Source organism: Doryrhamphus excisus, chromosome 12 (genome assembly GCF_030265055.1).
Source record: "Doryrhamphus excisus isolate RoL2022-K1 chromosome 12, RoL_Dexc_1.0, whole genome shotgun sequence".
Taxonomy (NCBI): Eukaryota; Metazoa; Chordata; class Actinopteri; order Syngnathiformes; family Syngnathidae; genus Doryrhamphus; species Doryrhamphus excisus.
Window position 1 is genome coordinate 18,755,667 of NC_080477.1, and position 13,159 is coordinate 18,768,825.

Here is a 13,159-nt window from a genome sequence, read left to right on the forward strand (position 1 = left end):
AAGTAGTTCTTTTTCACATAGAATATCTGCATTAAAGCTATAAAATTAGAGCCAACATTTATCCATTATACATTTACATAGAACATAGTGATATTACTGCAGCTATTATAGCGACACAATATCCTGCCATCAAGTAATTAGCTCTGTCAGTACCGCCGTCTAGCGTGATATATGATGTACCTGTTGGACAGCCTGGGGGGGGGGGGTAGTAAGTGAAAAGCGTTACACGTCATATTCCTGTCCTGTTATTGTGGGATATCCTTTTATTGTTATTGTTGTGATACTGCTTCAGAAGCTGGAAGTGTGTGAAAAGGGTGGAAAAATGCCAGGTCAACTTTGTGATGGCGCCATTCATACAGAACAAGCGACAAGGGCAACCAAGGCGAAAAAGCTGGCAGCTGCTAATTGACAGTTTGTTGGTAAGCCCCCCCCACCCCCCCTTGCCCAGTGTGTCTGTTCTGTTCATTCATATCAGCTTGTCATTTTCTCTAACCCAACTTTTGTGGTCCACCTACAGTACTCCTTCTTTTGCCCTTTGACCTCAGATTATCATTTTGGAGATGGATAAGAAAAGGCTTTCATTGTGGCCGCTCCATTTGCTGATTGCGGTGCCTGGAGTGGTGAAGATAAATAACGATGCAGTACGCCGCAGCCCCCCCAACAAGGGCACGAGGTGACAGTGTACAGTGGTCGGTTCCTGCTATTATAGACACGACATTATCTTAGCACACGTTCAGCTTCCCTCTCTCCGAGCCGAGATGGCGGTATATAGCGAGCTGTTGTTTTTTCCGGCCCTGGCCAGTGTTTTCCTCTGCCACACTCATCGCTGGCTGACAGTGAACCTTGTGACTTAACCCCAAGGACCTTCTTGGAGATAACAAGGCATCGTGATAAAACACAGACACAATTACTGGCAGCGTGACAGACCACAAAGCTAGAGAGCACAGATATTGGCACATGCTAGTTGGATAAGTGCATGCTGATGGCACCGGCTGGACAGCCTCGCGTCCTTCGCATGTCTGCTGCAGCCCCGCAATGACACATTGCACCACCGCGTCACAAATACAAATAGCTGTTTGTGCTGCTGGAAGTCCTTGGCAGATAATTATAGTAATAACAATAAAAATGTAGAAAAACAGGCAAAATAGGTGTGTTAAAAGTAACATGTTAATAGTTATTAGCCTAAAAAACATAACATAACTAGTTTACTTGCTTGTAATCTGCACAATAGGATTTTTTTTTGGTGGCATTTCTGTTCCGCCTTTCTCGGTTGTCTTTGTTGATGTTTACGTTTTAAAGTGTGTTTAAGAGTGTTAACATGCAGGCCACACAGCTAGGAGACCCGAGTTTGATTCCACCATGGGCATTTTGGTGTTTTTTTTCTGGGTACTCCGGTTTCCTCCCACATTCCAAAAACTAGCTAGGTTAATTAGCGACTCCAAATTGTCCATAGGTATGAATGTGAGTGTGAATGGTTGTTTGTCTATATGTGCCCTGTGATTGGCTGGCCACCAGTCCAGGGACAGGTGATCCCGCCTCTCACCCGAAGACAGCTGGGATAGGCTCCAGCACCCTCCGCGACCCTCTTGTTGTTGTCAATGTAAAAAAAAAAACATATACTGTATAAGTCTCTCCGGAGTATAAGTCGCAGGACCAGTCAAACCATGGAAAATACTCAGTTTAATGTCCAATATGACTCCCAAAGAGGGCTTCACGGTGCTTGAGTGTTAGCGTGCATGCCACACAGCGAGGAGACCCAAGTTCGATTCCACCAATGGGTATTTCCGTGTTTTTCTCCCACATTCCAAAAACATGCTAGGTTTTTTTTTCATTATTTAACATTATATTCGGCTGCACGGGAGATAAGTGGTTAGCGCGCAGAGCTCAGAGACCCAAGTTCAATTCCACCCTCGGCCATCTCTGTGTGGAGTTTGCATGTTCTCCCCGTGCATGCGTGGGTTTTCTGCGTGGGTATGAATGTGAGTGTGAATGGTTGTTTGTCTATATGTGCCCTGTGATTGGCTGGCGACCAGTCCAGGGAGACACGACCCCGCCTCTTGCCCGAAGACAGCTGGGATAGACCCTCGTGAGGATAAACGGTAGAAAATGAATGAATGAATGATGAAGACAGCGTCATCGTCTGGGGGATGTATGAGTGCAGCTGACGCAGGGGAACTGTGGTTCACTAATTCTGTAACATTACGAAGCACTATATTTGTACCACGTTCTATAGTACAAACCATTTATCAAGCCTTAAAAGTACTTGAATGGGCACCTGCGAGTCTCTACTTCATGACACAAAGCTTCCTGTTATTGCATGTCTATTTGCTATGCAATTTTCATCTGTTAGCCTTAATTACTTAAGTGGAGTTCCATTAGCCAACGTGGCAGCCCTCTGAGAAATATACTAAATATGGCCGGCAAGATCAGTTAAAAAGAGGTCCTTTCTCAACACTGTGCTTTGAGGTGTTAAAAATGTTGGGTATAATCTTCCTGACTTAATTACATAAGCACTTCTGTCTGTTGTTGTTATTCACATTGACTACATTTGACAAAACAGAAGAAGCAGAAGCAGTACATTGTTGTGTCCATATTGCAACAGCATGCTCTGTTTTTGTTTTTTTTCGTTTTTTTTTGTTTTTACTGGTTTCCGGCTTCTGCCCTCAAAACAACTTACTAAAATATAATAGTCTCTAGCTTGTTAGGATGGAGAAGTCTCTGTCACATAGATACCCCGCATCAGAGCCGCAACCAAAATATCCGGCATTCATCATCACGTAACAGAGAATACAGTGAAGCAGACTATTTGATTTGATGAAACACGACGTACTGCAATCAGATAATTAGACACGGGATGACGTCAAACAAGTGACATTTGGGCAGAAGTGAGTCTTGGAGGTTAGACTTCACACCGTTGTCTCAGCATCACCTTACACACACACACACACACACACACTGACGGGGATGAGACTGTCTCATCTCTGTTACAGCTCTGACACTACCCCCAAAGGCGAAAAATTGCCGGGTCGACTTTACCCGCCCTCCCCCATTCCCGTTCATAGAGAATAGCAACACAAACAAAAGGAGTCCAAATTGAGTACCACGTCTGATAATGGAAAATTCCAGGTCAATTTTGTTCCTAATCTGTGTCTATATATCTACAAGTCATTCAAACTCATTCATTCCCAGCCATTTTTTATTTTTCCTTTTGGTACCGGACATTTTAGATGATTTTGACTTGGATGGATGGATAGGTCTAGTCTTACTATCACTTTAACATGCTACCACCTGATAGGTCTTCTTCACTGCTTTGGGAGTCATTCATTCATTCATTTTCACTGTCTTCGGACGAGAGGCGGGGTACACCCTGGACTGGTGGCCAGCCAATCACAGGGCACATATAGACAAACAACCATTCACACTCACATTCATACCTATGGACAATTCGGAGTCGACAATTAACCTAGCATGTTTTTGGAATGTGAGAAGAGAGGGAGAAAGGGAGAAAACCCACGCATGCACGGGGAGAATGTGCAAAATCCACACAGAGATGCCCGAAGGTGGAATTGAACTCGGGTCTTCTGCGTGCAACCAAGTATGATTGCTACAAACAGCTCCCAGAATCCTGTGCAATAACTGTGCAATAAATCTGTGGCTGAACAACATGTATTCTAGTCACCAGGTGTCTGTAATGTTACTGTAATGTTCGGTGAGACACACAAGCACCAGCTTTGCTTGCAGGTTTTTTTTTTTTTTTTAGCTCAAAACAGGCAATACTAATAATCACAATAATACACGGGCTACTGTTGTGGCCAAAAATCCACAGCACGCTAAAACTCGCTTCTGAACCACCAACATCACTTCCTGTTTGCCCTCCACTCAGCTCCCCTTAAGCACCAGAACACATTTACAGCAACACACAAGCGCATGAGTCTTATTTATGTGTAAGATGTCTTATATTCTGTTCTTATGTGTACTTTCTGCTGCACGGTGAACAAGTGGTTAGCACGCAGGCCTCACAGCTAGGAGACCCGAGTTTGATTCCACCATCTCTGTGTGGAGTTTGCATGTTCTCCCCGTGCATGCGTGGGTTTTCTCCGGGTACTCTGGTTTCCTCCCACATTCCAAAAACATGCTAGGTTAATTAGCGACTACAAATTGTCCATAGGTACGAATGTGAGTGTGAATGGTTGTTTGTCTATATGTGCCCTGTGATTGGCTGGCGACCAGTCCAGGGTGTACCCCGCCTCTCGCCCGAAGACAGCTGGGATAGGCTCCAGCTTGTGAGGAAATGCGGTAGAAAGTGAATGAATTAATGAATTTCTAGGTATTGTCTTTTGAGAGGATATATCGTGGTAAAAATAACTCATAATATTAAAGCTAGGGATCTTGTTGTGTGGGATTTGGGTCCAAAAATGTTACTTGAACTTACCTGAGCAACCTTAGTGGCATCCAAAAGTGTAACATTTTTTTTTTGCATTTGTATGGACTTACCTGTAAAAGTTTTTGTTGTGATTCTATGCTTTTGTAACATGGAGTCATAACTTTTGACTCCACTGACACAAAAACAAATCACATGGTTGTCCTACAATAGAACTACTTGCTGTATTGATGGAGTTATTTTAGCACCGTTGGCTTAGGTAGGGTTTTTTTTTTTTGGGGGGGGGTTCTTACAGCCTCAGGTTGGGGAGATTTGCCTCAACTTCTGATGAAATCTTCTTAGCGTAGGCTTGATAAAACAGTGTGCCTCACCTAAATATAGCCACTTGCAACCGCGCAGCCCCAGTGTCAGTGATGTGCTTGCAGTGTGCCTGCCGGCTGTGCTTAGCAAAGACGGCGGCGTTATGACAGTTCATTGGAGCGGGTGATAACAAAAATAGGATTAACCCTTTTAACCTGTATTTCTTTTTTCCTCTGAGATGCTTAAATCTTGCTGTGTTTGCCAAATGGCGTGTTTTAAAAACCAACGGGCTGCTCTTTTTATGGGCAGTGTTTTTGTTGTTGTTGTTACAGATGTTCTCCTTTTTAAGTGTGACAGCCTTTTGATAGATTTACTCTCCCTGCAGCTAAAAGTTAGAGCATGTAAAAATGAAGAGATTTTTTTTTTTTTCTCGCCGCCTCTCTCCTCAACCAAAGCCCTGCGTGCTTCATTGTTATTCATTCCTGCTAATTCATTCTTTCAAACATGACCACCGATTTAATGGGGCTGCTGCTCTGTCCGTTTTATTTAACCTCAACTGTAATTAACCATTGGAAAACTGCTGTGTCAGCTAAGTATTGAGACACAGCCACCTTGGAAAAAGTATATCAAAACTCGATACTTTAGATAAAAATCATGTCGTGTTATTTTCTCCTCGGGGCTTCATGACTGATGAGTTTGTTGTTCCAACACTGAGTTATTTGTTAACGTCCATCCTCGGACATGATTTCAACTAACCGTTTCCGTCACTTTAAAATGGAATACAAGCCAATTTGCGCAGTTTGTTTGTTGATATTAAACATAACACATTTGTGAGGGTGTCATGCTCACACAAACGTAGGCAAACACACACATTATCAGCAAACAAATTAATCATTCATTATGCAAAGTCAGATCGGTTTCAGTCACATTTGCAGAGCACACAAGGTTTCCTAGCTCATGAAAGCTCACCATCGCTCTACTCGCGTCCATATTCACTCAGTAGGTTACAACATAAGAATATAACTTGAAATCCATCTATATATTCTTCATATATATTGTGTATCTGTATCTTTATGTATAACAAATATGTGGAAACACTAAATTAAATTAAATTAAATTAAAATTAATGTGGCATAATTGACTCATTTCCACGACAACTCATATTGATAAACATTAACTTGACTGGTTAAGTTATGAGTGATTGTAGTCAACCAATCTCTGGCACTGTGTGTCATCACCTGACATGTAGACTGACCAATGACAACCCAGGAACTTAATCTATCCCTCTTATATAAGGGTAAATTAGCTCCATATCCAACTGTGATAATTTCCCTGAAGTAGGAGTTCTTCTTCATAAATAGAATATTTTTGTAGCTAGAACATTTATGACCTTGTAAATATGGGTTTAACATTATTATTTTACAGTCTTAAGTCATATATATTATTATATTATACCGTGTATAGTAGATATTCATTCATTCATTTTCTGCCGCTTATCCTCACAAGGGTCACGGGGCGTGCTGGAGCCTATCCCAGCTGTCTTCAGGCGTGAGACATGGGTTACACCCTGGACTGGTCGCCAGCCAATCACAGGGCACATATAGACAAACAACCATTCACACTCACATTCATACCTATGGACAATTTGGAGTTGCCAATTAACCTAGCATGTTTTTGGAATGTGGGAGGAAACCACAGTACCCGGAGAAAACCCATGCATGCACGAGGAGAACATGCAAACTCCACACAAAGATGGTGGAATCGAACTCGGGTCTCCTAGCTGTGAGACCTGCGTGCTAGCCACTCCACCACCGTGCAGCAGAAAGTACACATAAGAACAGAAAATAAGACATCTTACACATAAATAAGACTCATGCGCTTGTGTGTTGCTGTAAATGTGTTCTGGTGCTTAAGGGGAGCTGAGTGGAGGGCAAACAGGAAGTGACGTTGGTGGTTCAGAAGCGAGTTTTAGCGTGCTGTGAATTTTTTGGCCACAACAGTAGCCCGTGTATTATTGTGATTATTATTATTATTGCCTGTTTTGAGCTAATTAAAACCTGCAAGCAAAGCTGGTGCTTGTGTGTCTCACCAAACAGTAACATTACAGACACCTGGTGACTAGAATACATGAAAGCCACAGGTTTATTGCACGGTTATTGCACAGTTATTGCACAGGATTTTGGGAGCTGTTTTTAGCAGTCATACTTGGTATTATTATTATTATTATTATTATTATTATTATTATTGTGGAGAAGCACATATATGGAAACCTTCTACTGCCACCTGATATGGTGACATGCTCTCTTTCTATACTAGACTCGGTAGACCCCATCGGCGTATCCCCTGCGGTGTGTCCATATGAAACATGGTAGCCTGAAGCTAAAATGTGCATCCATTTTGGGCTGTTTGTGCCGGCCCTCGCCGCTCCTCCCAGGTAAGCGTGACTGTCAGGGTGAGGAGAAGGAGAGAGGCTTATCGTGTAGTCCCAAGCACTCTCAGGGTGACAACATGTTTCTGCCGTCCCCGGCCTTCCCACCGGAGAGCCGATCCGGTCGTTCCCCCGTCCCTCCAGACGGAGAAAAAAATGTCAGGGCTACCTTCACCGGTATGTTGACCTATCAATACCGTAAAACAAACAATAGATGCTCAGCTCAAGATTTCATTTTTGTATTTTCTACCACCTAGCTTGTAATTTTAATTTGACTTCATTTTATTTCCAGCACACCACCACACGCAAACATTTAATGCCTTTCAAATGTCCGCATCCCGCCTGTGTTTGCTGCTTCGTATTTATAGAACAATCTTCTTCTATGTCAAGAGTCCCGATGCATAATAAAACACAGTAAATGGATCTCGGCTAAGTTTAGGTGGCCTGACCTCCATTAGGAGAATACTAGGAGAGCGAAAAGGAGGAGCCGCAAGCGTTTATTCTACACATGCAATTCATCGTACGCAAACGCACACACGCACACGCATGATGCCATGGGAGGACACCTTTGTGGAGGAGCCATCACTGTAGGGGACACCAAGTCTTTGAAGGTGTACTAAATGTCCTATATATAGGGAACCCTCATTATTGCTATATAAATTAGGATAGGGGTCGGCAACCTTTAGCATCAAAAGAGTCATTTACCACCAAATTAAAACCCACCTGGAGCCATACAACTTATTTAACTCATACTTATATAGCTTCCCTGTAACATTCCTTGTTTCTTGGCAAAGAGAGGAGCCACATTAAATGCCATCTGGAAATTAATCATGTTTCTTAAGACATTTCTTCAACCTTCGCCACCGATTTTGGATCGATATTTGCAATAGAAGTGTTGCAACACACTGAATAATTTCAATGAATGTATCACTCTCTGTGTCACTTTAGTTACTATTGTTTATCAGAGTTGACCAGCGTCATGGTTTCTCACCAAGTTGACTCACTGAAAAACACTGAAGGGTACAGTCTATGCTGTTTGACATGTTGACTGACCAATGAAGTTTGAATGTGAGAACCAACCAATAACTGGCACAATGTGTAATACTCAACTTGAAGACTGACCAATGAAGAGGGTGACTTAATCCACCAATTTCCGGTACTAGTGTTAAAAACTGACATGTTGACCGACCAATGAAATTTGAATGTCAGAACCAACCAGCAACTGCCACGACGTATCATGATTGACTTGACTGACCAATGACGAGAGTAACGTGATCCATCAATTACTGGTACTAGTGTTAAAGACTGACAAGTTGAGTGACCGATGAAGTTTGAATGTGAGAGCCAACCAATAACTGGCACAATGTGTAATACTCAACTTGAAGACTGACCAATGAAGAGGGTGACGTAATCCACCAATTACCGGTACTAGTGTTAAAGACTGACATGGAGACTGATCAATGAAATTTGAATGTCGTACCCAACCAGCAACTGCCACGACGTGTCATGATTGACTTGACTGACCAATGAAGAGGGGGATGTATTCCACCAATTACCAGTACTAGTGTTAAAGACTGACATGTTGACTGATCAATGAAGTTTGAGTGTTGTATCTAACCAGCAACTGCTATGACGTGTCATGATTGACTTGACTTGACTGACCAATGAAGACTGTGATGTAATCCACCAATTACCGGTACTAGTGTTAAAGACTGACATTTGAGACCGATCAATGAAGTTTGAATGTCGTATCCAACCAGCAACTGCCACAATGTGTCATGATTGACTTGACTTGACTGACCAATGAAGAGTGTGATGTAATCCACCAATTACCGGTACTAGTGTTAAAGACTGACATGGAGACTGATCAATGAAGTTTGAATGTCGTATCCAACCAGCAACTGCCACAACATGTCATGATTGACTTGACTGACCAATGAAGAGGGTGATGTAATCCACCAATTACCGGTACTACTGTTAAAGACTGACATGCTGACATGGAGACTGACCAATGAAGTTTGAATGTCGTATCCAACCAGCAACTGCCACGACGTGTCATGATTGACTTGACTTGACTGACCAATGAAAAGAGTGACGTAATCCACCAATTACCGGTACTAGTGTTAAACACTGACATGTTGACTGACCAATTAAGTTTGAATGTTGTATCCAACCAGCAACTGCCACGACGTGTCATGATTGACTTGACTGACCGGTGCTGAGTGTTTCATTGAACTGACCACTTACTGTTGCTGTGTGTAATGACTGACTCCATCAAACCATCACTGTACTGTGACTTGCCCTCAAAAAAAGAACTCCACGTTTTACCAACTTTATGTATACGAGATATTAGATAAATTTGGGTTGGACTCATGCTTGATATGCAAATAGCAAAACAACAGCAAAAATGTCTTTTTGGGCCGTGTCAGCCACTCCACTCGCACCAGCATCCACTCATAAACTGCGCAGCTCTAATGAATATTCATGCCCTATAGTACGTGCGCTACAAGTACAAATGTCATTACCTATGTAAGCATTTCTCCTTTTGAAGATTTCCGTGTTCTCTGGGGCTTTCCGTTTCAGCGCGAGCAAACTCAGCGGTGGCAAGGTCTGTCTAAATATAACGCCACTTGACAGCCAGCTGAAACAGTAGATACCCTTTTTACTTTGAAGAATTCCAATTACTGTCACTGGTTCCTCTCTGGTGTTTGTCATATATATGTGTGTGTGTATGAGACACAGGGGTGTTTGTATACACTGGGACTTGGACTCTTGTAAAATGTAATCCTTGTACATTGTAACCGACAGTAACTCGACAGCCTGTGTAGCTTTCAAGGCTTTTTGTTTCCCACTCAAGAGGGATACAACATCCACAGATTATGTCTGCATGGGCCAACTACTTCACTGTCAATTCCCTTGTTTTGGTGCAGTGCTAAGACACATTTGCATGCTCGAAGATAAAACTTCCATTTAGTAACTTAAGACCCCATTCCAAAACTAAAATTGTATTAAACACAAAAATAAAATCACAATATTAGCCAAATAAAGACAATAATGTATGACAAAAAGGCATAACTTCACGAGGATTAAGCTGTACCCTTTTTCTCATAATATTATGGAGCTTTATTTTCAGATAAAATCACTTTTCCTCTGTTAGACCTTTTGTGTCATATTGAAATTAAAAAGTAAGTAAAATTACATTCATTTATATTAATTATATTATATTAATTTTCATTTATAATAATAATATAATAATATAATAATATAACAATATAATAATATAATAATATTATTAAATGTTATATTATTAAATGTTATATTATTAAATATTATATTATTCATTCATTTTATTATATTAATTATATACTTTTTTCAGATAAAATTACTTTTCATCTGTTAGACCTTTTGTGTCATATTGAAATTTAAAATTGTAAGTAAAATTTGTGGCATTAATCAATGTATTTCATGTATTTGTGGTTATTACATTCATTTATATTAATTATATTATATTAATTTTCATTTATATTAATAATATAATAATGCAATAATATAATAATATAATAACATGATAATATTATAATATGATAATATAATAATATTAATATAAAATATTATATAATTCATTCATTTTATGTTTTATTATATTTTAAAATACATACCTTTGTTTGTATATCATTTTATTATATTGTTATTTTTAGAATAGTTTATGTTGGTGTAGCCCTTAAAATTGTAAATTAAATTTTTTTATTGATTTTTATAGATTTTCTTCAAGATTAAAAAGTGATTTATTATAATTTTTTTTATTCCTTTAAGAATATTGGCCCTGCTGCAGTTCTTCATTGTAGGCCCTTGTGACATGACACAGCATGAATCAACTACGGAATCAATAGACATCAGTGGAAATTGAAAGAGCTGTAATTAATTGCTGCAGTCTTGCGAGCTTGCAGAAAAATGGAGTTCCCTTATTCTTCTTATGTACGCCACAGCATACCTACATAAGGTCCCTCGCCGTGGAATTGCTTTTGCACAGCCGCAGCCCTTTACGGCCCAGTTAAAGGGGGGTAAATCATCTGATGTCATTGCTCCGGTGAACAATGCAGAACCGCAGAACCACCCCCTCTTCATAGCGCACTCTATGAAGTATCCAGGATATATCACTCTTAACACAAAAGAGCCAATCTGGATTCACTTACTGAGCCTGGCAGTGGAGTGTAATTTATATCCAAACTCGGACGAAGCCACGGTGTGCCTTATAATTAGCAGTTAACCCTCACTGACCTTCAAGTCCAGATTTAGTGTCCAAACAGCAAATAGCTTTCAAGTTGAGCTTCAGTCAAAGCAAGGCAGAGCGTGTATTGAATATGCGCTTACGTTTTCCTTGCGAACAATGAGGTAAGATTAATCCACATTTATCCACCGCTGGATTAAACGTCACATAGAGAAGCTAATATAAGCAACAATTGGGATGTAAATAGGATGTTTCGAACTCATTTAATCCATGCTGGGTGTCAAGGATGCACTAGATTGTTGCCGTTTTCCGGATGTTGAATGTAATATGAAGGTAAATCATGCAGCATTATTATAAAACCATGTTTTTTTTTTTTGAGGCTTTGCTAACTTATCATGCTGAAAAACACAATGGACACTTGGAATCCAAACGCAATCCATTCTGGCGGCATTTTCCCCCTGGAGAAGTAGCTACTAGCATGTGTGGAACCTGATTTTGAGCCGTTTAGGACTTCCAATATGCTCAAGTTTTTGACTGACCATGGTCAAATTTATTGGGTCGATACATCAGTGCTTTTTGCTGAACCGTCTGTATTCGTTTCTGTTGTAACAATGTAAGTGTTGCAATATACTGTGTGCAACCCAAGCATTCAAAATACATTTGTAGAGTTTTTAAGTGGATTTGGGTCTGTAGGCATTTTTTACCTCCGTCAAACGTGGTTATTCTTTGGCTTTTTCTATGAAGTTTAAACTGATTGGGATAGGTACTAGCTTAGCCATGATCCTGTACGCAATATGTGGCATAAAAAATGGATGCTTGGGTTTTATTTAGTGTTTTTCGGGACACTGAGTTAACTTTTGTCCCTTTCCTGTCTCCCAACTAGGTTTTACTGGGACTTGACCATGCTGCTACTGATGGTGGGCAACCTCATCATCATCCCCGTAGGCATCACATTCTTCAAAGACGAGCACACGCCCCCCTGGATTGTCTTCAATGTGGTCTCCGATACCTTCTTCCTCATGGACCTGGTGCTCAACTTCCGAACGGGTATTGTCAAAGAGGACAACACAGAGATCATCTTAGACCCGCAGCAGATCAAGATCAAGTACTTGCGGAGCTGGTTCGTGGTGGACTTCATCTCCTCCATTCCGGTGGACTACATCTTTCTTATCGTGGAGACGCGCATCGACTCTGACTTTTACAAGACGGCGCGAGCTTTGCGGATCGTGCGTTTCACCAAGATCCTCAGCTTGCTGCGGCTACTGCGTCTCTCAAGACTCATTCGTTATATTCACCAATGGGAAGAGGTAGGGAAATACTCTGAGGCATTGTTGGTACACTTGAAAAATAAGTGCGATATTTTGTCTTGACGAGTACAGTACCTTGCCACTGGGGTTGTATCCTCCAAGGTACTGCTTTTGACAGCTCGGAGATATAACTGACTGTGGAAAAGGTACAAGCTATGACCTTGGACTGCAAACATTATGGGCTATGGGATACTGTGTAGAGCAGGGTTTCTGAAAAGTTTCATATAGGGCACATGGTTGTATAGACAAACAACCATGGAATCGAACTCGTGTCTCCTAGCTGTGTAGCCTGCGCGCTAATCGCTCGTCCACCGTATAGCACAGACGTATTTATACCATTTGTACTCCCCGAACGCTTGATCCCAAAGATGTATTTATACGTTGTTGACATTTTGCGCCAGAGGCTGCTTGAGGAGCACGAGAGCCCAGAGGGAGGCTGACGTCATTGCAGCTCCCTCAGGCAGATGCAATGCATTGTAAAAAATGTAAAAGATTTGTTAGTTTTTTCCATTGTA

At 41.1% G+C, this 13,159-nt stretch overlaps 1 protein-coding gene across 2 annotated transcripts in view; it reads left to right on the forward strand.

Moving 5' to 3' along the window:
- Positions 1 to 13,159, forward strand: part of hcn4 (hyperpolarization activated cyclic nucleotide-gated potassium channel 4) — a 103,954-nt gene that overhangs the window by 21,364 nt on the left and 69,431 nt on the right. For both annotated transcript variants that reach the window (XM_058089022.1, XM_058089023.1), the window contains exon 2: positions 12,221 to 12,644. In XM_058089022.1, coding sequence (XP_057945005.1) covers positions 12,221 to 12,644 — 424 coding nt within the window. The remainder of the gene's footprint in view (positions 1 to 12,220; positions 12,645 to 13,159) is intronic.